This window comes from Bos taurus, chromosome 10, assembly GCF_002263795.3.
Source record: "Bos taurus isolate L1 Dominette 01449 registration number 42190680 breed Hereford chromosome 10, ARS-UCD2.0, whole genome shotgun sequence".
Lineage (NCBI taxonomy): Eukaryota > Metazoa > Chordata > Mammalia > Artiodactyla > Bovidae > Bos > Bos taurus.
Window position 1 is genome coordinate 21,873,181 of NC_037337.1, and position 25,326 is coordinate 21,898,506.

Sequence of the window (25,326 nt, forward strand, 5' to 3'; positions counted from 1 at the left end):
CTATTTTATAAGTCATAAAAAAGTGAGAGTGAATCTGCTAAATTCTTTTGAAATGCTGCAGATTTGATAAATATTTGAGACTCTAGGCAAATTGGTTTTAGGCAAATTAACCTGATAACCTTCGATCCTTAGTCTTCATTCTATGCCACTTAGTTTCATATTGGAAATAACTCACATTTAGGGATGATTCTAATGACTTTGCCAGCCAACCTGGGAATTGCATAATAGATGCCTCTGAGCAAGTGGAAGAGATTCACACCAGAGTGCCAGAAAGGGAGGAAACACACTTTGTTTTTGGTGGGATAAATGTTCTGAAATTACTTGTTCTACAGCTGGGATTGAGCCTCCGTGGTGGCTCAGATGGTAAAGAATCCACTTGTAATGTGGGTCGAGACCTAGGTTTGATCCCTGTTGGGAAGATCCCCTGGAGGAGGGCATGGCAACTCTCTCCAGTATTGCCTGGAGAATTCCACGGACAGAGGAACCTGGCGGGCTACACAGTCCATGGGGTCGCAGAGAGTCAGACACAACTAAGCGACTAAGCGCACAGCACAGCACAGCTGGAATTGCTTCTTCCGAACTATTGTTATTAAATAAGAATACAAAGATTCTGTGACCGGGAAAATTTCTCATCAGGGTACTCCAGGCCTGGGAAATCCAGACAAGCATGTGTAGCCTTACCTCCATCCCTTCAGTTTTTTTTTTTTTTTTTTTTCTTTTTTAATTGGAGGATAATTGCTTTACAATATTGTGTTGGTTTCTGCCATACATCAATACGAATCAGCCATAGGTATAATACATCCGCCCCTTCCTTGAACCTCCCTCCCACCTCTCACCCCATCCCACCCCTCTAGGTTGTCACAGAGCACCAGGTTTGAACTCCTTCAGTTCATTTACTCTTGGGAATCTTGACCTCCATCACTGACTGGCTGATTCCTTTCCAGGTCTGTACTTATATGTCCTACCCCTGTTTGTGGGGTAGGATTCTGTCTTTGCCACAGGGGCCACTTTCTCCCTCCTTTCTGAGGAAAAACAAGTGGTAAGGTCTGATGAAGACGGGCCCAGGGAAGGCAGACCATGGCATAAGAGCAGCTCCGGCCGTCCGATGGCATCACAGGCAAGCTCCAAGCATAGCCCACATGTTAAGAGCTTCCCTTCTTCCTGTTCACGGGGAGATGGCTCATCTTTAGTAGTTCTGTTTGCTATTTCCTGTTGGTGCTGAAAGGTTCATGGGATGCCGCCAAGAACACAGCAACAGGTGGACCTTGTTTGGCCAATCCACCACCTGATTTTCATCAACAGCCACTAGGCCTGAGATGGGGAGAGGAGAAAAGGAAGAATTATGAATCCATTTTGTGTCTCTTTAGATGAGAGTCATGGACAGGGGTCAGGCTTTCATAGCATGCTTGAGCTATGTGCTCTGGCTGGCCAACCCTATTTGCTACAGGCCCAAATGTGGTTTGTGAATAAGGCAGCTTGGGGGAGGGTCTGTCCCTGACTCCTTAGAGACTTGGCTGCTTCCCCCTTCCACCTGGAGTGCTCAAGGCCACTGAAATGGTAAGGCTCCATTTATCTCTTGATTACGCCCTCAGTCAAGGTGGACCTAATAGCTGTTACTGGGTACAGAAAGCTAGTTGGATGAGGTTTCTGAGACTGCACCTATGTGGAAGGGAACAAAAAGAGGGGAAGGAGACTTACAGGACTGAGAGAAAAGAATTGGGAAAAAGTAGTGAGCTAAAGCATTTTTATTTTGTGTTTTTTTTTAGAAGGACCCATACCCCAGAGCTGACCTAGGGGCATTCAGAAGCCTAAAGGCGAGACACTACAAGAAGGACAAGAGTATAACCAATCTCAGTTCTCTCCATCTCCTCCTCCCTTGCAGCAAGGAAGACCTAAGACTGAGCCTCTGCTGTGCCAACTGCTTGTGTAGGGCCCTTGGTATCCACACTTGGCTCTGGTTGGGAAGGAGGTCCTAAGGTTTGACCTGGGAAATCTGAGCAGACTGTTCCTGGGATACATAGATTCAGTTCAGTTCAGTTCAATCACTTAGTCATGTCCCACTCTTCATGACCCCATGGACCACAGCACGGTAGGCTCCCCTGTCCATCCCCAACTCTCAGAGCTTGCTCAAACTCATGTCCGTCGAGTCCGTGATGCCATCCAACTATCTCATCCTCTGTCATCCTCTTTCTTCCTTCAGTCTTTCCCAGCGTCAGGGTCTTTTCTAATGTGAAGTCAGCTCTTCACATCAGGTGTCCAAAAAAAGTATTGGAGCTTCAGCTTCAGCATCAGCATCAGTCCTTCCAATGAATATTCAGGATTGACTTCCTTTAGAATTGATTGATTTGATCTCCTTGCAGTCTGAGGGACTCTCAAGAGTCTTCTCCAACACCACAGTTCAAAAGCATCAATTCTTCAGTGCTCAGCCTTCTTTATGGTCCAGCTCTCACATCCATACATGACTACTGGAAAAATCACAGCTTTGACTAGACGGACTTTTGTTGGCAAGCTTTTTAATATGCTGTCTAGGTTGGTCATAGCTTTTCTTTCAAGGAGCAAGTATCTTTTAATTTCATGGCTGCAGTCAACATCAGCAGTGATTTTGGAGCCCAAGAAAATAAAATCTCTCACTGTTTCCATTGTTTCCCCATCTATTTGCCATGAAGCGATGGGACCGGAAGTCATGATGGGACTGGATGCCATGATCTTTGTTTTTTGAATGCTGAGTTTTAAGCCAGCTTTTTCACCCTCCTCTTTCACATTCATCAAAAGACTCTTTAGTTCCTCTTTGCTTTCTGCCATAAGGGTGGTTTCAGCTGCATATCTGAGATTATTGATATTTCTCCCAGCAATCTTGATTCCAACTTGTGCTTCATCCAGCCCAGCATTTTGCATGATGTACTCTGCATAGAAGTTAAATAAGCAGGGTGACAATATACAGCACTGATGTACTCCTTTCCCAATTTGGAACCAGTGTTTTGTTCCATGTCTAATTCTAACTGTTGCTTCTTGACCTGCATACAGATTTTTCAGGAGGCAGGTAAGGTGGTCTGGTATTCCCATCTCTTTAAGAATTTTCCACAGTTTGTTGTGATCCACACAGATAAACGCTTTAGTGCAGTCAATGAAGCAGACGTTTTTTCTAGAATTCTCTTTTTCTATGACTCAACAGATGTTGGCAATTTGATCTCTGGTTCCTCTGCCTTTTCTAAATCCAGCTTGAACATCTGGAAGTTCTCCGTTCAAATACTACTGAAGCTTTGCTTGGAGGATTTTGAGCATTACTTTGCTAGCGTGTGACATGAGTGCAATTGTGCGGTACTGTGAACATTCTTTGGCATTGTCTTTGAGACTGGAATGAAAAATGACCTTTTCCAGTTCTATGGGCATTGCTAAGTTTTCCAAATTTGCTGGCATATTGAATGCAGCACTTTCATAGCATTATCTTTATGATTTTAAATAGCTCAGCTGGAATTTTATCACCTCCACTAGCTTGCTTTGTTAGTAGTGATGCTTCCTAAGGCCCACTTCACTTCACATTCCAGGATGTCTGGCTCTAGGTGAGTGATCATACCATAGTGGTTATCTGGGTCCTTAAGATCTTTTTTGTATAGTTCTTCTGTGTATTCTTGCCACCTCTTCTTAGTATCTTCTGCTTCTGTTGGGTCCATACCATTTCTGTCCTTTATTGTGCCCATCTTTGCATGAAATGTTCCCTTGATATTTCTAATTTTCTTGAGCTCTTAATCTTTCCCATTCTATTCTTTTCCTCTATTTCTTTGCATTGATCACTTAGGAAGGCTTTCTCTCTCCTTGCTATTCTTTGGAACTCTGCATTCAGATGGATATATCTTTCCTTTTCTCCTTTGCTTTTCACTTCTCTTCTTTTTTCAGCTATTTGTAAGGCCTTCTCAGAAAACCATTTTGCCTTTTTAAATTTCTTTTTGGGTTTGGTTTTGATCACTTCTTCCTGTACAATGTTACACATCTCCATCCAGAGTTCTTCAGGCACTCTATCTGTCAGATCTAATCACTTAAATCTATTGTCACTTCCACTGTATAATCGTAAGGGATTTGATTTAGGTCATACCTGAAAGGTCTAGGGGCTTCCCTGGTGGCTCATCTGGTAAAGAATCCACCTGCAATTCAGAAGACCTGGGTTCGATCCCTGGGTTCGGAAGATCTCTTGGGGAAGGGAATGGCTACCCACTCCAGTATTCTGGCCTGGAGAATTCCATGGACTGTATATCCATAGGGTCACAAAGAGTCAAACATGACTGAGCAAATTTCACTTTCACCACTTTTTCATCGAATGGTCTGGTGGTTTTCCCTACTTTCTTCAGTTTAAGTCTGAATTTGGCGATAAGGAGCCACGGTAAGCTCCCAGTCTTGTTTTTGATGACTGTATAGAGATTAGACCAGTCTACTTATGATGGTCAGGAAGTCATCAGAGGCAAATTCTGTCCACCATGGGTATGACTTCATCTCATCTTAGAAAGGATAGTGTTGACCCATATAAAGGGAGCCAAGGTACTACCCAAGCAGGGAGAGATGGGTTAGGAGGAGCACCTACTAAAAGGTATTGGTTAGATTTGTATCTGAGACTGTTAGAGCCAAGTGAGGTGTGAGTTCAGAGATAACCCCGTCACCTCATTTTACTGAGTGAAGACATAGAAACTCTTAAGTGATGATGGAACTTACCCAAGGTCACAAAGCTGGAAATGGGCTTTCCAACTTTTGAAGATTAATAAAGGGCTTATTTCCCCTCTTCCCTCCTCCTCATCACAGGGACTCCCAGGGCATAAGTAAATGAGACAAGCACTTCATTATGACAGATAATTAGGACAAGTTTTAGTGGGAAAGCCAGGGAACACAAGAGACAATATGAAAATTTGGGGTTCTTCCTAGTACTTTTTTGTTAATTAGAATTAGCAATCACCAAAGTACCTTTAAGAGCACATTAGGAGAAGCGAAGGAAATATACTGCAGGAGAGTCCCTGTCCTTGAGGAGGTCACAGTCTAGCCAGGGAGATAAATATACACATAAAAGGCGGTGAGAAGATTACAAACAACATGTCAACAAGTGCAAAGACATTGAGTGTTACAAATTAGAGACCTAATGCACAGGGTACTGACGACAGTGGTGAGACTGGTCTGGCTTAAAGTGTCGATCAGAAGGTAGCAACCCATAGGCATTGAGTTTGGCCCACTGGGAGTTATTTTTTATAGTATTAATTTGAATCCTAGTTGAAGAGGGAAAAAATGCTAATAAATGTAGAAAAAATGACAGAACTGGAAAAACAGCATTTTGTGAACTCTAGAAAAACTTTTGGTCCTAGCAAAGATTATTGAAGTGAAGTGAAGTTGTGTCCAACTCTTTGCGACCCCATGGACTATACAGTCCATGGAATTCTCCAGGCCAGAATACAGGAGTGGGTAGCCATTCCCTTCCCCAAGGGATCTTCCCAACCCAGGGATCGAACCCAGGTCTCCCACATTGCAGGTGGATTCTTTACCAGCTGAGCCACAGGGGAAGCCAGCAAAAATTATTAATTAGTGTTTAAAACTATAGGTGAAAAGACTGGAGACAACTGTACATTCATACAGCGCCAAGTAACACTATCAGTTTATAGTCTTGAAGCCAAAAATGTAAGTGTATGTTGGAGGGATCAGACTGTCATCACTCATTTCCTGGAAACCATCCTGGTATTGCTAACCCATAGACTAGTTCTGGTGTGAGGCAAATACATAGCCCAACCTAGCATATATTCTCCCCACCCCAAAAGAAGTATTAGATATAACCTGCAGTTTACAGGAAATAGAGGGAGCAAACTAATGGACACTAGGAGGTGAGGCAGTCTGCAGGGGAACTTGCCTGCTCTCTTCAGCAAGTCAGTAGATATATAATTTTAAGCCTAAACTGCTAGATTGAAGAGACTTAAGGTTCACAATGGGTTTCCCAGGTGGCTCAGCGGCAAAGAATCTGCCTGCAGTGCAGGAGATGCAGGAGACTCGGGCTGGATCCCTGGGTCATGAAGATCCCCTGGAGGAGGGCATGGCGACTCACTCCAGTATTCTTGCCTGGAGAATCCCATGGGCAGAAGAGCCTGATGGGCTATAGTCTATAGGGCTGCAGAGTCAGACACGACTGAAGCAACTGAGCACATGCACAAGGCACACAATAGCAAGAAAACACATAGTCCTGGATTCCCTACTGGTTTAAACAAATTGCTACAAAAGGAATTTGTGGTCAACTGGAAATGTTTTAATATGGAGAGGGTATTAGATGAGGTGAAAATGTACTGAGACGGAAAGGTCAAAATCATTAATAAAATACCAGTTCCAAAACCACATGTGCAGGGTAATCACATTTTGCTTTTAAAATGTCTACATATCTAAGAATAAAAAAGACCTGAGAGGATATGCAGTAAGGTGTTAACGGTGGTGCTCTCTGAGAGGTGGAAAAATGTTTTGCTGCTGTTGGCCTACATTTTTCTATTTTTATACAATGCATGTGTCCTGGCCCTGTAATAACAATAAGCTGTTATTAATAAGATAACTGGTGGCCAGCATTCACAGTTCAAGAGATTTCACATAAAAATCTGGATATTATATACAAAGAGCAGGGTTTCTAAGGTTTTTTGCATACTGAGAAGATCTGTCACCTCTGGGCTTCCATTCCCACAAGGCAACAACTGGCTGGAACTGAATGAGGCTGCTCCTTTATCTGATGTATTCTTCCCTTGGTTTGTTACAGTCCCCAGCCCTCTTTGGACTGTGCACACTTTAATTACCTGCCTGGCTCCCACGGACTTTTGAGTCAGTAACCCTTGATTTGGAAGATCAAGGGCTCCCCGTCCATAGTTCAGTTCAGTCACTCAGTCGTGTCCCACGCTTTGCGACCCCATGAATCACAGCACGCCAGGCCTCCCTGTCCATCACTGACTCCCGGAGTTCACTCAGACTCATGTCCATCTAGTCAGTGATGCCATCTAGCCATCTCATCCTCTGTCGTCCACTTCTCCTCCTGCCCCTAATCCCTCCCAGCATCAGAGTCTTTTCCAATGAGTCAGCTCTTCGCATGAGGTGGCCAAAGTACTGGAGTTTCAGCTTTAGCATCATTCCTTCCAAAGAACACCCAGGACTGATCTCCTTTAAAATGGACTGGTTGGATCTCCTTGCAGTCCAAGGGACTCTCAAGAGTCTTCTCCGACACCACAGTTCAAAAGCATCAATTCTTCGGCGCTCAGCTTTCTTCACAGTCCAACTCTCACAACCATACTAGAGCCTCCCATTATTAATCATTTGAAAATACCAATAAATTAGTTTTGAAAAGCTACCCAAGAAAGGCATGCTTTCCAGAAATATCTGTGCCTGGGTTTTTATAAGGCAACCCAGTCATGAGAAACCCAGATGTAACTCTTAATCTACTTAGCTACCGTGGTTGAACACTATAAATTAGTTTGGCAAAATTTCTCTTTGGTAATGGAATATAGAAAGTATACCACATTGCTAACTTCCTCAAGGTTTTGCTTTTTTTTTTTCCCCCATAACACCTTAATCATAGGAGGCATTTCAAAATTTACAGTGTGTGTTCTTCCCAAGCATGAAACTCCAAATGCCCTTTGTAGGTCTGTTTCTCCCACTGCTTCTGACACAATTTTTAAAGGAGAAAATCTCTTTCATATGCAGCTCAGTATGAGACAGTGTCATCATCAGTTTAAAACCCAGGGAAATACTTTATCAGCCTGGCACGTGTTTGCGCATTACAGCAGCACACTCGGTCGGTTATAACAAGAACTGAACACGTTGTGCTTCATGTCTAGCTTTTCCAAATGATAGGAGTCTTTTTCTGAATCAATTTCTTTTAACTGTCTCATATTCCTTTGGTAAAAATGGTTTCAATCTGTCCCATTTTTTGAGCCAAATTTCTCAGCTTTTCTTTGAGATCCAAAATTTCCTATTGGGCCTTGTTTACATGCTGGTTTGCAGTAGTGTCTCAGAGTAAAACCAGGCTCATTCCAGTCTGCATAACCAAAGTTTCCATGAACAGTCAGGCAACCCTTGAAGCCACAAGGGCTGGGTTTCAAACCCCCTTAGAAGGGTTAAGCATTTGCAAAAATGGCACATTATGAACATTTGTTCTTAAATTTTCATTTGATGTCATAGGTTGATTACATATTTTCTTTATTCACTTGTTTTCTTCCTAAATCATGTACTTACAATGGGCATGAAATTTTCTAGCTTAATCATCAATAGTTGCGGCTCTGAATACCTTCATTTTCCAGTGAACACCCTTGAAAATAATTCTGAAATCTCTTGACTGTCTGTAAAATTTTTTTTCCTGAAACTAGCTTCTGAGTCCATAATACCATAATACTCTTGCTACTCGTCTTCAGATACTTTCAAAGTGCTATGAAAAGCTCAACATTCAGACAACGAAGATCATGGCATCTGGTCCCATCACTTTCTATGGGAAATAGATGGGGAAACAGTGGAAACAGTGTCAGACTTTATTTTTTTGGGCTCCAAAATCACTGCAGATGGTGATTGCAGCCATGAAATTAAAAGATGCTTACTCCTTGAAAAGAAAGTTATGACCAACCTAGATAGCATATTAAAAAGCAGAGATATTACTTTGCCAACAAAGGTTCGTCTAGTCAAGGCTATGGTTTTTCCTGTGGTCATGTATGGATGTGAGAGTTGGACTGTGAAGAAAGCTGAGCGCTGAAGAATTGATGGTTCTGAACTGTGGTGTTGGAGAAGACTCTTGAGAGTCCCTTGGACTGCAAGAAGATCCAACCAGTCCATTCTAAGGGAGATTAGGCCTGGGTATTCTTTGGAAGGAATGATGTTAAAGCTGAAACTCCAGTACTTTGGCCACCTCATGCGAAGAGTTGACTCATTGGAAAAGACCCTTATGCTCGGAGGGATTGGAGGCAGGAGGAGAAGTGGACGACAGAGGATGAGATGGCTGGATGGCATCACCGACTCGATGGACATGAGTTTGAGTGAACTCCAGAAGTTGGTGATGGACAGGGAGGCCTGGCGTGCTGCAATTCATGGGGTTGCAGAGTCGGACATGACTGAGTGACTGAACTGAACTGAACTGATGAGGCATGTGGAATGGTTCCCTGAACAGGATCGAATTCAGACCTCTGCACTGAAAGCACCAAGTCCTAACCACTAGGCAATCAGGAACTCCCTAAAATGGTACAGCTTTTAAAACATTCTTTTCTAAACAATTGCTCAGTTAAGCATGGTTCCATAATTCAATGGCTATTTTTAATATCCTAGCTGTGAAACTGGTTATTTAAGCCCAAATTTTCAGTGGGAGAAAATATTCTTCTTAAACCTTTCCATTAGTTAGATAAGTAGGATACTAACTGCTCACCCGAAATCTCTATCTTTGGAGCATGGTTTTGTTTCCTGGCTATAGTATGGGAGGCAGAGTCCCTGCAATATTCTCAGCAAATCTCTACTCTTCTCTGTAATTCTAAACAATGCAGCAAAGGGATGGCCCAAGTCTGAAAGGTTAAATAGACTTTTTCTCAGACTCCCACTTACATTTATTATCAAGTTAAAACATATTATTTTAAAACTTGATCAAGAGCAGTGTCTTCAAGAAGGTAGAGCTACACTGGGAGCAGGAGTGATGCCTAATTTATCTTTCTCCACCACCCCCCTGACACCTTCCCCCTTCCCCCAGAGTCTAGCTCAAGAATACTTGAGTATGTTCTTGGCTTTATCATTAAAAAACATTTAAGAAGTGAGTGGTTGTTATTTTGCATATGGTATAGCAGAAGGTGAGATGAACACCATCATGAAGAGACAGGCCTACAGAGACCAAGCATTCCATGGAACAAACAAAACTATATAAGGTATTAGGCACTGTTGAGGTGGTCAAAATTCATCCCTTCAACAAATAACGTGGGAATTCCCTAGTGGTCCGGTGGTTAGGATTCTGCTTATCCACCCCAGGGGGACATGAGTTCCATCCCTAGTGGGGGAACTAAGATCCTGCAAGCCAAGCAGCCCCATCAGAAAAAAAAAAAGTGCCTCTGTGTGATGCTAAGTACCTTGGGGTCATGGAGGAAGCACTTCCTTAAATACAAACTCAAACAAATTAAGGCTTTAGAGGATCTATAGTACTTCTCAACAATAGTAAGACAGGAACTGAAAAAAAATGAATCATTGAGAAGAGCAACAACATGCATGAAACTCAAAATTAACTATGCTGAGTGAAAGAAGCCAGAGAAAAGAGTACATCTTTATTTGTTTCCATTTATGTAAAATTCTAGAAAGTGCAAACTGATCTATAGTGACAGAAAGGAGATGGGTGTTTGGGAGGGGCCAGAGAGAGGTATTATAAAAGGGCATGTGTAATCACTTAGGGAATGATGCTTTTGTTCACTGTGTTGATTATGGTTGATGGTTTCACAGATATATAGTTATGTCAAAATTTAATGAGTGGTATACTTTAAATATTGTATGCCAAAATACCTCAATAAAGCTTTCTTTTTTTTTTTTTTAAGTCCATAATAAAGCGATAGGAAGGGAGCGAAAGAGAATGAATTCTAGGGCCTCTCTTGCAATTCTTTCTTCAAGGACACCAGATGATGTTGTTTAAGATTCTTTTTCAGTATCCTGCTGCAGGGGTTTTTGGTTTGTTTGCCTCAATACATGCACACAGCATGTGGTATCTTAGTTTTCCCACCAGGGATCAAACCCGTGCCCCTTGCAGTGGAAGCGTGGATCCTTAACCATTGGACGGCCAGGGAAGTCCTTCTGCAACAGTTTTAACTGCAAGGATGGTCTATAGGCTTCAACTTTCTTGTCTTACTATAAAGTTTTTGGCTTCACCTGGTCTGGTCTCTTGGGCCCAGAATGCAGCTTGGACTCCCTGTCTCTGCCTCCACTTGCTGTGATGTTTCCTTCATTCTAAATGATCTAAGTTTCCTCTCTGTTCAGGCCTGGCTGAGAAGATTCATTTCATAGTCTTCCTATCCATTCCTGCAGAAAGAATTCTGTACCTCCCTCAGGTTTCTCTGGTATTTATAATTTAAACTGCTCTTTTGACACCTTTTTGTTGCCATGTATTATTTGTTTTTCATGTGTATGTTTTATTTTCTGAACTAGATTAGGAAATTCAGGGAAGGGACTGAGTTCTATTTTTCTTTGTGTCTCTCCCAAAGCACTTACTAAGCGCTTAATAAGTGTCAATTTAAAACACCTCACTTTGATAGTGTTTCCAAAGCACTTTCTCAGCCATTATCTCATTTGATCATTACATCAACGCTGTGAGATGGATGAGCTAGAAATATGTTAGTTCCTCCTTCTGACAGATAAGGAACCTGAAACCCAAGGTCACACAGTTTGTTAGAGACAGAGATGGAACAGATAATTGCATATGAAGATTTGATCCAGTTCACGACTTCCCATGGCACTCCCCTCCCGCCTCCTACCTCAAGACAGGCCTCTGTATCCTTCACCCCCTCACTCCTCCAGTACTTTAGAGCTACTTAGCCAAAGCTTTGTAGTACCATTTTAGAAATTTTGGCAAATATAGGATACATGAAATTTCAGTAGATTTCTGATCAATTCTGAGTCACCAAAACATCCTTGCTATTTTGTTCCAACTGCCATTTGTTAGGGACATTATGCCTGGTATTTAATGATGCTGCACTACAGAACTGAGGAAGCAGAAATGATTTTTAAAAGCCTCAGAAAATGACAGCACTTTAACATTAAGCACGAAAGGTGGCAGTTGACAAGATGACCAGGGACATAAAATTTTTGCACTGGATCACACTATTTCTCTATGTTTTGCTGCTACCAGAATTCTCTAGTTGGTATTAAAAGAAAAGGTTAAATTCTCTGCCACCCAGCACACCAAGCCCTGAGAGTTCTTTCCCACCTCCCCACCTGCTTCTCTGATGCAAGAAATTTCATAATGTTGGTGCAATTTACTTAGCAATAAATATTTTTAAAATAATTCACCTAATAACCAGTCCATCCTAAAGGAGACCAGTCCTGGGTGTTCATTGGAAGGACTGATGCTAAAGCTGAAACTCCAATACTTCGGCCACCTCATGCAAAGAGTTGACTCATTGTTAGAGATGATGGGAGGGATTGGGGACAGGAGGAGAAGGGGATGACAGAGGATGAGATGGCTGGATGGCATCACCGACTTGATGCATATGAGTTTGGGTGAACTCCGGGAGTTGGTGATGGACAGGGAGGCCTGGCGTGCTTCGATTCATGGGGTCGCAAAGAATCAGACACGACTGAGCGACTGAACTGAACTGAACTGAACTGAACCTAATGACTAGATTCCAGTTGACTTTGAAAAAAGGGTGGGGGGGTGGTTAAAACTGAGAGATGTGGGGGGAACCTTAGCCAGCCTGAGGTCAAACCCAGAGAGGATGTCAGGGGAATCATCCTCCTCTTCCCATCATTTCTCTCCCTACCACCTCCTGCTGGGATTCCCCCATTGACTGAAACCAGTCAGAGAATACTGATACTGAGTAGTTCTTACCTTCTACATAGGGTGTTGAAGAGTTGAAAGTGGATCTAGGGGGCAAATGGAAGACATCCAGCTCTCTGGGCTAAGGGTGGGCAGGTGACCCAAAAATGAGACAATGAGACATATGGAAAAGTCATGGATGCTTCTGGAAAAGATTTTCTTCTCAGACTGTTACAGGAAGAAGGCTCTTCTTCCTTCCTGCTCAGGATACTGTTGAGAGAATGTGATGTACTTCTTGGACTTCTGAAGCCACCTTTTGACTATGAGGGGATTGCAAAGAGAACTGCAAACAATCTTGAGATCAGGGAGCTACTAAAAAGTCTTAAAAAGTGAAAGTGTTAGTCACTCAGTTGTGATGGACTCTTTGTGACCCCATGGACTGACTGTAGCCTGCCAGGCTCCTCTGTTAAGGGGGTTTCCTAGGCAAGTAGAAGCCATTCCCTTCTCCAGGGATCAAACCCAGGTCTTCTGCATTGCAGGTGGATTCTCTACCAACTGAGCCACCAGGGAAGCCTAAGACGTCTTAGGACTCGCCCCCCACCCCCCCAGCTCCAGATTTCTGGTTAAGCAAACAATAAATGTCCGTGTAGTTTAAAAAAAGAAGACAGAGGTTTTGATGAAGGATGAGAAGAGAGCAGAGGAGGAACCTGGGGTAGCAAAACTGGAGAAGCCCATTCAAGAGACAGGGCTGGCAGCGCCTGAGCAAGGAGACTTGCAGATGGGCGGCATGTCTGGGACAGTTCAGGGGTCCCCGAGGCTTACACTGCAATCAGCGACCTTGAATAAGCCAGTTAGCCTCTTTGCGCCTCAGTTTTCCCCTCTGTAAAATGGGTATGATAGTGACTTCCTCGTAGGTCACAAGAACTAAACGGGGCAGGGCAAGGCAAGTAAAACATTTAGCGTAGTCTGACTCATTGTGGGCCCTCAGTAAAAGCTGGCAATTATTACCATCTTCTCAACATTTTCCCTCAACGTGGGGGAGGTGCCTTGGAGAAAGGGCAAAGAAGTCTGCCTACGATGACTCCCTTTCCCAGTCCGGACTCCAAACACCCAGTCCTCTGGCCGTTGGAGGACGAAGGGCGCGCGCCCAGCTGGAGGCGGAGCCTGCCGTTCCCGCCTTGAGCGTGGCGCCGCCCCTCCCTCCCACGCGGCCTCTTGGGCGTTTGGGCCTTTTCCCCTCCCCCGACCTCCCGCGCTGGCTGCCCAGGCCTAGCTTCCCCCAGCCCCAGCGCCCGGCCGGATCGAGAGGTTTCGGAGGCCGGGCGCGGGCGGCGGTCCAGTGTTGCGGCCACCGGCTGCCCACCTGCCCGCCTCAGCCCCCTTGGCCCCGCCTCGGGAGCTTCAGCTGCCCCTTGCTGTGCAGGTTTGCTCCGGAGGGTCAGCGGGTGGCGCTGCGGGGAGAAGGAGCTCTGGGAGAGTCAAGCCGGCCAGTCCTCGGTCTCCGGCCGCCGAGACCGCCCTCGCCCTTGGGAATCCTTGGCTACCCAGACGGAAGGAAAGTAGGCGCCGGAGAGCCCGCTTCGCATTTTGATTCATCTCGGGCCCTGTAAGGGTCACATCTTGTGAAAATACCTGTAAAATCAATTTAACGTTCAGTGCAGCGTGTAAAGACAGCTCTAAGAATTTAAAAGACGCCTGAGTCAGAACATTTAAATGCTTGGGTCCTTGTAGGAGCGTTTTAACACGTCTGAGTGCAAAGGGTGGAGAATCGAGCCTGATTGCCCCCACCGTTCACGCCCTGTAAGACTTTTAAAAGGGTAAAGAAAATCACCCTAAATACCCCAAGAGAGCAGTTCCCCTAGGGAGGGAAGAACAGCTGACTTTTTTGAAATTTGGGTTGGTCCTCATTTCCGTGAGCGAAGTTTGCGCCTGAAGAATTTATTTGCAGGCTTAGATCCTTGATAAACAGAATCGCTAAAACACTGAGCTTAACTAAGTAGTGCCTTTTGTTGACAAGTCGATTGTGTTATTAATTCTTAATGTCTCATCCAAGGCAGGAGTCGTTATCTCAGTTTTGCAGGTGGGAAAAAGTTTGGCACAAAAAAGCTTTTCCCTTAAATTCACACAGAGGCAACTAGGCTGAACTGCAAATTAAGTCTAAGTATTCCGACTCAGCTGCGTCCCCCTCTAGACCATGTTACAAAACAAATGAGTAGTTACTTTGATGTTACTCATAAAACCAGGAAGTAAACCAAATGTTCTGTGAACATGAAGTGTTAAATCCTAATAACCTATGTTTGTTATGTTTTGGGAGGCTCAGCTGCTCTTTTAAGAGTTTGATACGTTACAGAGAGGGGGGTTGGAGCAAAAAAGAAAAACGGGGGGGGGGGGTGGCGGGAATAATGTCAAGGGAAAAGTTTTGGCTCTAGAGTCTAAACTGTGCCCATCCTTACCTCCTCTTTGTGTAGCTGGCATTCTTTTCAGTGTACTCGGGGTTCTGACTAAACACTCAGGGCTGAGGGCTCACGTGTCCAGGCCTCAGCCACATGAACACACCTTTGCGTTCCTCTCCTGGCACTGACCTCCCTGTCAGTCTTCCTGTCTTGCTCTTTCCTCCGGGTGCTCTTTCCTAATGCTGTTATGTGAAAACCAGTTGTTTTCGTTCAAGTGTGGAATGATGTGTCACTCCTGAAGGATGTTTCTAGAGCTAATGATCAAAAGCTACCAACAGATCTCAGATGAAAGGACAAGTTAAAGAAGCACAAGTAACTCTTGTGGAATTTGATAGCTGAGTTATTTGGAGGAAAAAACAGACGGATTTCTCCCCCCTCCCCTTCCCCAGCTCACTCATAGCTAGAAAGCAGCGGCTCAGTTTTAACCTTAGACATAATAGTAGGGGGGTGGGGGGGGCATCCTTCTGTTTAGTGAATTGGAAAGTTTTCTTTCCCAAGGAGGCTTCTTTTCAGACAGGACCCAGGATGTGTGATATAGTACTTCCCTGTAAGAGGTGTTCCTCCTCCCCAGCTTGTAGACAACAGAAATTTGAACCCAAGGTAGTTGTCTCTCTGGGGCAGCCAAGCCAGTTTATATATCTTTTTGCTTTCTTTTACTCAGTTGAACAGATAAGAATCACCAGAAAAGCAGATGGCATCCGGCGATTTCTGCTCACCTGGAGAAGGGATGGAAATGCTACAACAAGGTAAGGGCAGTCATTTGCAAGAGGTTTGAAGAATTATCCAGAGAGGTCTTTTTTTAAGTAACTAATTAATTTCGGCTGTGCTGGATCCTCATTGCTGCACGTGGTCTTTCTCTAGTTGGGGTGCAAGGACTTCTCATTGCGGTGGCCTCTCTTGCTGCAGAACACAGGCTCTAGGGCACGCAGGCTTCAGTAGCTGTGGCCCATGGCTTAGTTGCCCTGTGGCATGTGGAATCTTCCCAGACCGGGGATTGAACCCATGGCCACTGCATTGGCAGGCAGATTGGTAACCATTGGACCACCAGGGAAGTCCCAAAATGGTGTTATCTAGGGTATTGTCTTCTATAATAAAAAGGGGAAATTCCTTGGTGGTTCAGTGGTTAGGACTTGGCACTTTCACTGCTGTGGCCTGTGTTCAACCCCTGGTTGGGGAAATAAGATGTCTTGAGGTGTGGCCAAAAAAATAAAAAGGATTTATAATGTTCACCAGTACGGTTTCTCTCACAGAAGCATAAGTTCCTAGGGAAACTAGAATCCTTGAAGATTCTTAAACACTCTTATTGAAAGACAGATTATACAAACGCCTGTTCAGTACCTGCTAGTGCAATAGACTGAAATTTCAAGATGTTCCCATGCTGTGTTGGCAAGCATATCCTGATGACATGGGTGGCCAGTGAACTTTTGAAAGCTGTATCTTGAATTTTCTCATATCTTACCCTCTAAAGTCTCAGAATCCTTCCATATTTGAATTCTTTGCGTATTGAAGATGTTTTCTGTATCTTGAGTCCTTTGAAAACGTAAATCTTCTATATTTTAACCATTTCCATATTGATTTTTTAATGCCTTGGGAGAAAAAAAAGAGACTTTTAATTTTCTAAAAGGACTTTGGTATGATGGTCCAGAGAATTAAAATGTGTTTGGTATGTGAAAGTAAAATAGAAGACCCCAGCAGAAAGCATGTGGGAAAACAGATGGAAAAAAAAGCCCCTTGAGCATATGGAATCTGGCTATGATAAACTTAGACAACATATTAAAAAGTAGAGACATCACTTTGCTGACAAAGGTCCATCTAGTCAAAGCTATTAGTCAAGCTACTGGTTTGTCCAGTAGTCATGTATAGATGTGAGAGTTGGACCATAAAGAGGGCTGAGAGCCAAATAATTGATGCTTTCAAATTGTGGTACTAGAGAAGACTCTTGAGAATCCCTTGGACTGCACGGAGATCAAACCAGTCAATCCTAAAGGAAATCAACCCTGAATATTCACGGGAAGGACTGTTGCTGAAGCTCCAATACTTTGGCCATCTGATGTGAAGAGCCGACTCAAAGACCCTGATGCTGGGAAAGATTGAAGGCAAAGGGAAAAGGGGGTGGCAGAGAATGAGATGGTTAGATAGCATCACTGATTCAATAGACATGAATTTGAGAAAACTCTGGGAGATAGTGGAGGACAGAGGAGCCTGGCGTGTTGCAGTCCACGGGGTCATAAAGAGTCAGACATGACTTAGCAGCTGAACAACAACCTGGCTTCTTGCACTTTTTCTCATGCGTGTACTGTTCTGCATCCACATGGGGTACTCAGTCTATTTACAATAAGGAGAATTTAGTTAGTTAATTTTTTAATTTATTCTTAAGAATATACCCTCTCTCAGTCTTGCTTATGCGACCAGAGATCACATCCCAAGTTGGAACTGTACATGTGTTGTTTTTTTTCCGTCCCCCAAAACTCTAGTTATTATGTGTGAATGAGGCATTTTAGGTAGTGTGATGAGTCCTACCAAAGAGTCCCTTATTCTTGATTCTCTTTGTCTAATATTTTCCAACTGTATTTCCATTTTCTAGGCTCTTAGCTTTTTTTAAGGCTTGTTCTCTAATTCTTGGTTAACGTCCTTGTATATAATATAAATGCTTGTTACTTTGAGAACTGCCTTTAGTTTATTTGTGGATTTTTAAATTTTTTACTTGTGCCACAAGGCTTGAGGGATCTTAGTTCCTTGACCAGGGATTGAACCCCAGGCCCTTGGCAGTGAAAGGATGAAGTTCTAACCATTGGACTGCCAGTGAATTCCCTATTTTTAAAAAAAAATTTTCATTTGATTTAGAAAACTTCCCTATCAAAAACCTAAGGGTTTTTTGGAAGTGAATATTAAGCTGAGAGTTATGCTCAATTATGGGGACTTCCCAGGTGGCTCAGTGGTAAAGAATCTGCCTGCCAATGCAGAAGCCTAGGGAGATGCTGCTTTGAACTCTGGGTTTGGAGAACCCCCTGGAGTAGGCAATGGCAGCCCACTCCAGTATTCTTGCTTGGGAAATTCCATGGACAGAGGAGCCTGGCGGGTTATAGTCCATGAGGTCGCAAAGAATCCTCATGACTGAGCATGAGTATGTCCACTGAACATGGACATGACTGAGCTACTGACCCTTACCTTCCCATATCTTATGCTCGATTATATAAATTGAATCCATACTACTATCTTTGCTTTTTGGTCCCTATGGGGGACGTCTCATTAAGTGTGCAGCAAACAGCTTCCTCCTTGTAACCTGAGTGAAGAGGACCTGTTACAGAACCCACACTTCAGCCAACTACTGCTCAGTCTCTCACAACACGTGGACGAGAGTGGTTTAAGCCTCACGCTGGCAAAGGAGCAGGCTCAGGTAAGGGCACTGGGAGAAGGGCTGACTGGGAGGAAGAAAAAAATCATCTGAGAGAGAGGGGCTCCCACCTGGGATTTTTTTGGTTTTCCAGGCGTGGAAGGACGTTCGACTGCATAAGACAACATGGTTAAGGTCTGAGATTTTACAGAGAGTCATTCAAGAGCTACTTGTGGACTACTATGTGAAGACACAAGATGCAGATTTAACTTCTGAGGACAGAAAGGTGAGGCAGGAAGCAGGAAGTGAGCGCTGGGAGCAGCTGTAGGAATGACGGGGACAGCTGTGGCTTCCTTTGATTCTATGATATGGGGGAAATAGGAGTTTTGAGTAACGGGTATCAAGAAAGACAGGGACTGTAGTTATGGGGAAAGAGGTGAGTGTGTTGTCAGGGTTTTGAAAAGGAGGATTGACAGGAGAAAGCACTGGCAGCTAGAAAGTTGCCAAAGGGGATGACATGTTTGAGGACTTTGAAGATATGTGAAGAACTGCTCGTGAGGGTGGAGGAGGTGGAATGGGGCAAGTTTTATAGTAAATTCTTTTTTGCTTTTTATTCTCTCTCCCAGTTTCACGAGACCCTTGAACAGCGGCTACTCGTGACTGAGCTGACACGGCTCTTAGGTCCCAGCCAGGAGAGGGAGGTGCCCCCACTGCTAGGGCTGGAGAAGGCGGACCTTCTGGAGCTCATGCCACCCTCAGAGGTCAGAGGCTGGGGGGATAGATGTTGGGACCAAAGAAGGGAAATGGCTTAAATTCTCCCATGTATTGAAACATTTCGTGGTTAAACTTTCTGTGAGAATGACACTTGTTCATGGTGGTAGAACTTAAGTAAATAAGAAAGAAAAACATTACAAGGAAGAAAGTAAGAGCTGAAATACTAAGTCTAGAAATAAATGCAGTATTAGTATATATAACTTGAAATATTGGGTTGGCCGAAAAGTTCATTTGGGTTTCTCCATGAGATGTTGCGGAAAAACCTGAACAAACTTTTTGGCTAACCGAATAAATGGTATTATACCTCCTGTGCATATATAGAATATAATCTGTTTTCACTCAATATATTTTGGGCTTATTTTCAAGTATATGGTTATTTTCAAATATATATTACTTTTCAAGTTACTCTAAACAAGATGATATCCTCTAAGGCACTCTTATTTTTTCTTTTTAATTGAAGTATAGTTGATTTATAATGTGTTAGTTTCAGGTGTGCAGAAAAGTGATTCAGTTAAGCCTTATATATCAATTCTTTCTCAGATTCTTTTCCTTTAAGGGTTATTATAAAATATTGGAGTTCCTTGGGCCATATGTAGGTCCTTGTTGGTAATGTATTTTATATATAGTAGTATGTATATGATAGTCCCAAGATCCTAATTTATTCCTCTCCCCTTCCTAAAGCACTCTCTGCACAGTATCCAGGCATATAGTTAGTGCTCGTGTCCTTATTGTATATCACCAGTTTTAATCACAGATGGATTTCATTGTATATATGTAGCACAATTTGCTCACCCTAATTGATGGATATTAATTTAAGGTTGTCTCCACATTTTTGCTAGTAGAAACACTATGATAGGAATGTACTAGTTCATATGTGTCTTTGTATGATTATTTCTCAAGTGTTAGTCCTTAAAGTGGGATCGCCAGGTCACAGGCCACACACATAGAACACACTGGTACATATTGGCAAACTGCAGAGAGGCGCTTCCAGTGCCCTAGGTCCCCACATTTTCATCAGCATGGGATCTTGACAGCCACTGTAGTCTTTGCTAACATTAATCTCCCTGGTGACTTGAAATTAAATCTCCCTGATGACTCTCGATGCATTTTCTTTTTTTTAAATTTTATTTATTTATTTGACTGTGCCCATTCTTAGTTGAGGCATGCAAGATCTTTAGTTGCAGCATGTGGGATCTAGTTCCCTGACCAGGGATTGAACCCAGACCCCCTGCACTGGGAGCACGGAGTCTTAGCCACTGGACCACCAGGGAAGTCCCTCGATGCATTTTCTTTGGTTATCACTGAGATTGTTATCATCACGTATTCATTGACTGGATCTTCCAAGTTCCGGCTGTCTGTCTGCATCTCCCCCTTCTCTTCTGTGGCTGCAGGATTTTGTATATATGAGAGCCCGGCTCCCACTGGAAGTGGAGGAGCAACTCAAGAAGAAATGCTTCACTGTGCTCTGCTACCACAATCCCAGTTCAGGTGCGTGCTGGCTGTGTCCTGTTCACGGCTGGCCTTCAGGGTTCCTGGGCTGCTCTTTTGAGAATAATGTGTTGAGTTTTAGATTTGGGACAGAAGCTGGGAAGCATTGGAAATGCTTACTTTTTTGTTCCCTTGCTGGTAGAATAAGAGTGAGGAATTTTGTGTGGATTCCCTTCGTTTGGCCAGTGCTGAGTGGCAGTGTCCTCTTGCCACACGGAAGGATGAGTTCTTCTTAAGAGAATCAGAATGAAATAGGGAGGAAGGTTCAGGCTAATAGGTGTCCACCTTGTCTTTGTTGTTAAGTTGCTAAGTCGTGTCTGACTCTTTGCAACCCCAAGGACTGTTGCCTACCTGTCCACTTCTCCTCTGTCCACTTCTGTCCACTTCTCAGGCAAGGATACTGGAGTGGGTTGCCATTTCCTTCTCCAGGGGACCTTCCCCACCCAGGGATGGAACCCACATCTCCTGAATTGGCAGACAGATTCTTTACCACTGAGCCACCAGGGAAGCCTCTTGTTTTGTCTTTATTTCTGTGATTTAAGAATCAAGGGTTAAAAAAAAAAAAAAAGAATCAAGGGCCACATCTGGAATTCAGAGTGAGAGTGAAAGTGAAGTCACTCAGTTGTTTGCGGCTCTTTGTGACCGCCAGGCTCCTCTGTCCATTGAGTTCTTCAGGCAAGAATACCCTTCTCCAGGGGATCTTCCTGACCCAAGGATTGAACCCCAGTCTCCTGCATTTCAGGCAGATGGAGAGAACTTAATTATGAGAACTGGGCTGTTTTTATCAGGCCATCAGAAGAAAACCTGTAAGGAAGACAGAATCTGTAGGGCTGGATGTAGGAGAGGGGTACTGAGACATGGCTTTCAAAAGGCAGGAGCAGTTAGGGTTTTCCCATCCAGCATTCTGTTTCTTTGCCCAGATTTGGACAGTGAAACCCTGAAAGCAGCAAAGGTGTGGAACCTCGCCGAGGTTCTGGCAGGTGAGAAGCAGCAGTGCCAGGCTGCCAAGAGCCAGCAGGAGGAGCAGATGGTACTGCTGGAGAAGAAGAGTGCCACCTACTCCCAGGTCTGGCAGGGCAGTGGGGCAGCCTCCCTTCTCTTCTACCCTGACCCCAGGGGCCCCTCTAGGGAAGCCAGGGATTTTTTTTGGTCATACCGAGTGGCATATGGATCTTCCTCAACCAGGCATCGAACCCGTGTCCTCTGCAGTAGGAGCACAGAGTCTTAATCACTGGACCGTCAGGGAATTCCTAAGCCAGGGATTTCTAATCTGCCTTCTTTTCTGCTGTCTTTTGTGGCTGCCCTCTTCCTCCTGCCTCCTGGGGGCTCAGGTGCTACTCCGCTGCCTGGCCTTGCTGCAGAGGCTTCTTCAGGAGCACCGGCTGAAGACTCAGTCTGAGCTGGACCGCATCAATGCCCAGTACCTGGAGATCAAGTGCAGCGCCATGATCCTTAAGCTGCGGTGAGCTGTGACCCCTGTGGATCTGAGAGACTCCGTCTCACACCCCACCCCTCCAACCCTCTCCCTCATCGCTTTCCTCCCTGCCGTGCGTGACACCCTGTGGGTATGCAGTAAATGTCACATAGCCCTGTTAGCCTTTGGATTAATCTAAAGCTGTCAGCATTCTTGGGTCTTTCATTTTAAAGCCTTCTGAAATAGGTGCTTTGCTGTGAGCTAAATTGCTCAGGAATTTGGAATGACTGCTTGTCACTGCTCAACCCATACGTTGACCATGGGCAGGTCCTGTGTCCCATTCCTAAGTCTGCTGCTGTCTAGGATCCTCAGCTTGACATTTCTTTCCTCCTCTGGTCAGGATGGAAGAGCTAAAGATTTTGTCTGACACTTACACCGCTGAGAAAGTGGAAGTTCATCGTCTCATTAGGTGAGAACTCCCAAAAGCCTGATACAGCTCTTCCACACACCCCATACCCTCCAGACTCATTCATTTTTGTGCCTTCCCAGTTTTGTGTATTTTCTGAGGAGCCAGATCCTTATATTGTATCTCTTGTGCCTGGGTTCTTAGGGACCGTTTGGAGGGGGCCATTCGCCTACAAGAGCAGGACATGGAGAAGTCCCGACAGGTCCTGAACACCTATGAGGTCCTCGGGGAGGAGTTTGACAAACTGGTGAAAGAGTACACCCAACTCAAGCAGGCGACTGAGAACAAACGCTGGACCCTCCAGGAGTTCAACAAGGCCTGCCGCTGAGGGTGGGTGGGGCCAGGAGGCTTGGCTTCTGCAGAGGAACCATCTGCTTGTCTTCCTACTGAAAGGACCACCTCCACCAGAGGCCACCTTCACTCAAGGGCGTGTGGGGACCCTTGTCCAAAACACTATAGTCCTTTAGGCACTCTTCTGGTTTTTCTTCCTTGTTTATAAGGACTGAGTCTCTTCTAGAAAATGTAACAGATTTGTATCATTTTATGTACAGTGATTTGTGTCAGCCCTGTATCCTATTTGATTATCTCCTAAATAAAGTGGTGATGTTGTACCTTAGGACTTTAGTCATTTTTGTTTGGACAAAGATAGAAAAAGAACATCAAAGTCTATATGGATAAGGAGGGAGACTTGAGTGCATGCAGAGATGGCTCCCTAATGCCTACTGGAAGGGTGAGGGGTAAAAGGGCCAGCCTGGCATGTGGGGTTTTAGAGGCTTCATTCTTAGACAGCAGAAGTGGACTAAAACTGGGCTTGCTCTTGAAGAATTCGTCTCCAGACTAGTAGTAGACGCTCAGATGGATAGGAAACTATTCTGTCACTATGGCTCTAAGTGGGGCAGGTATGATAAAGCTGCTGGGCACCCAGCTAGGTTACAGGAAGGGACACAAGGCATTTGTGTTCTCGCTTCCCTCTGATGTGGTTTGAGGGTGACTTCTTTCTCTGAGAGCAGAGGGTGGGCGAAGATTACCCTGAGGAACCAAGTTCCCTGGTCTGTTTAGCTTAGAAAAAGGCAGGGCCCTGACTGGTGGGGACCACAGGGGACTTCCCTGGTGGTCCAGTGGTTAAGACTCCATGCTCCCACTCTAAGGGGCGTGGGTTCAATCCCTGGTGGGGGAACCCACTTCAAAAACAATCTGAACAGGAAAAAAATGTCAGCTTTAAAAAAATGCTGAGGTTGGGGGTTGCTACAAGCAGAAGCCCAAGACCACCCTCATTTAGAAGGCCCTACTCAGCTTCTCAAACCACTTTCCAGGGAGACTGTCTCAAGATGCTCTTTTGCTAAGATCATATAATGATGGTTTTGGATTGATCATAGTAAAATTAAGGTCTTTGACTGAGCTTTAAATTTTTCTGTACATTGTGCTTACTTCCATTTATCTGTAAGTGCTGGCCCACACAAAATGAACAAGCAATTATGTTGTATGGTCAGGCCATTCAAGATAGCTGTTCTCTTGCTTTCTGTATCTTCCCTGCTTGACCAGTCCCTGCTTCACCGGCACCCGACTCATATGAACCTGCTTACCGTTTAGATCAGAAGGGCTCCGCCTGCTAGCTTATTAAAGAAAAACATCTGCCTTTCTAGGTTGTTAACCTGAGGGGCTGGGAGGGATGTGGCCCAGCTACTGGTTTCCCTGGTAACTGATGATCCAGCCTGACTTAATTCCCCCTATAAATGGTAACCTCCTCCTCCCCCAAGTAGTGAGGACTGCTGTTATGTCCGGGCTGCCCTCTGCCATTGCAGGGGTGGGGGTGTTTCTCTGCCACCCTTGGCTGTGGATATGTAAAATTCCCTGTCCAAGAAGCCATTGATGTCTCTGTCACTGTCTCTGGGCTCTTTCTTTGGTTTCAAGGCTGGGCTACTATGAGGCTTGCAGGCCTGTGAGGTCAGCCCAGTATCGATTAATGTAAAAACTCTCAAACAGTCCACATTGCTTAGTTATATGTATAATTTTTAACCTGTTTCAGGGAAATGTTTTCAAACCTACAGAAAAGTTGAAAGAATATTATGGTAAGCACCAGGATACTCTTTCTTCTTCAATTTTTTAAACTTTTAAAATGTTTTTTTATTTTTTGGTTGCTCCACGTGGCATGTGGGATCTTAGTTCGAACCTGTGCCCCCTCCATTGGAAACAGGGTCTTACCTGGACCACCAAGGAAGTTTCTGTCTTCAGTTTTTAAGTTATAGTTGATTTACAATGTTGTGTTAGTTTCAAGTGTACAGGAAAAAGTGATCCAGCCTTCCTGTTCTATACAGTTGGTCCTTGTTTTTTATCTATTTTACACATATCTGTTAATCCCAAACTCCTAATTTATCCCTGCCGCCCTTTCCCTTTGATAACCATATGACTGTTTTCTACATCTTTGAGTCTCTCTGTTTTGTAAATAAGTTCATTTGGATCACTGTTTTAGATTTCACAAATAGGTGATATCATGATATTTGTCTTTCTCATTCCAACTTACTTCACTTAGCATGATAATCTCTAGGTCCATCCACGTTGTGACAAATGTCATTTTTCATTCATTTTTTTATGGCTGAGAAATATTTATATGTATATATATATGTCACATCTTTATTCATCTGTCGATAGACATTTACTTTGCTTCTACATGTTAGCTACTGTAAACAGAGTTCCTATGAACATTGGGGTACATGTATCTTTTCTTTTTTTTAATTTATTTGACTGCACTGGATCTTAGTTTCAGCCCTCGAATTCTTAGTTGCGGCACATGGGGTCTAGTTCCCTGACCAGGGATTGAACCCAGGCCCCCTGCATTGGGAGTGTGGAGTCTTAGCCACTGGACCACCAGGGAAGTCCCACATGTATCTTTTTTAATTAGAGTTTTCATCTTTTCCAGATATATGCACAGGA

General features: G+C 44.1%; 1 protein-coding gene across 7 annotated transcripts; it reads left to right on the plus strand.

Annotated features, from left to right (window-relative positions):
* The first annotated feature begins 13,731 nt into the window (after positions 1 to 13,731).
* Positions 13,732 to 23,017, plus strand: HAUS4 (HAUS augmin like complex subunit 4). Of its 7 annotated transcripts, none has more exons than XM_005211388.4 (10): positions 13,732 to 14,072; positions 15,581 to 15,665; positions 18,174 to 18,316; positions 18,408 to 18,539; positions 18,880 to 19,014; positions 20,419 to 20,515; positions 21,436 to 21,581; positions 21,847 to 21,977; positions 22,330 to 22,398; positions 22,540 to 23,011. In XM_005211388.4, the coding sequence occupies exons 2-10, from the start codon at positions 15,611 to 15,613 to the stop codon at positions 22,721 to 22,723; spliced, it is 1,092 nt and encodes a 363-aa protein (XP_005211445.1). In that variant the 5' UTR covers positions 13,732 to 14,072; positions 15,581 to 15,610; the 3' UTR covers positions 22,724 to 23,011. The 7 variants fall into 7 exon arrangements, with proteins under 7 accessions (XP_005211445.1, XP_005211448.1, XP_059746611.1 ...); XM_005211391.5 differs by having other exon boundaries at positions 13,732 to 14,025; XM_059890628.1 differs by having other exon boundaries at positions 13,732 to 14,019; positions 15,579 to 15,665.
* The last annotated feature ends 2,309 nt before the right edge of the window (positions 23,018 to 25,326 follow it).

Coding starts and splice junctions, on each gene's coding strand:
- HAUS4 (XM_005211388.4), top strand. CDS start 15,611: ATGGCATCCGGCGATTTCTGCTCACCTGGAGAAGGGATGGAAATGCTA. Junction 15,666..18,173: donor GATGGAAATGCTACAACAAG/GTAAGGGCAGTC, acceptor CGTCTCATTAAG/TGTGCAGCAAACAGCTTCCT. Junction 18,317..18,407: donor TGGCAAAGGAGCAGGCTCAG/GTAAGGGCACTG, acceptor TTGGTTTTCCAG/GCGTGGAAGGACGTTCGACT.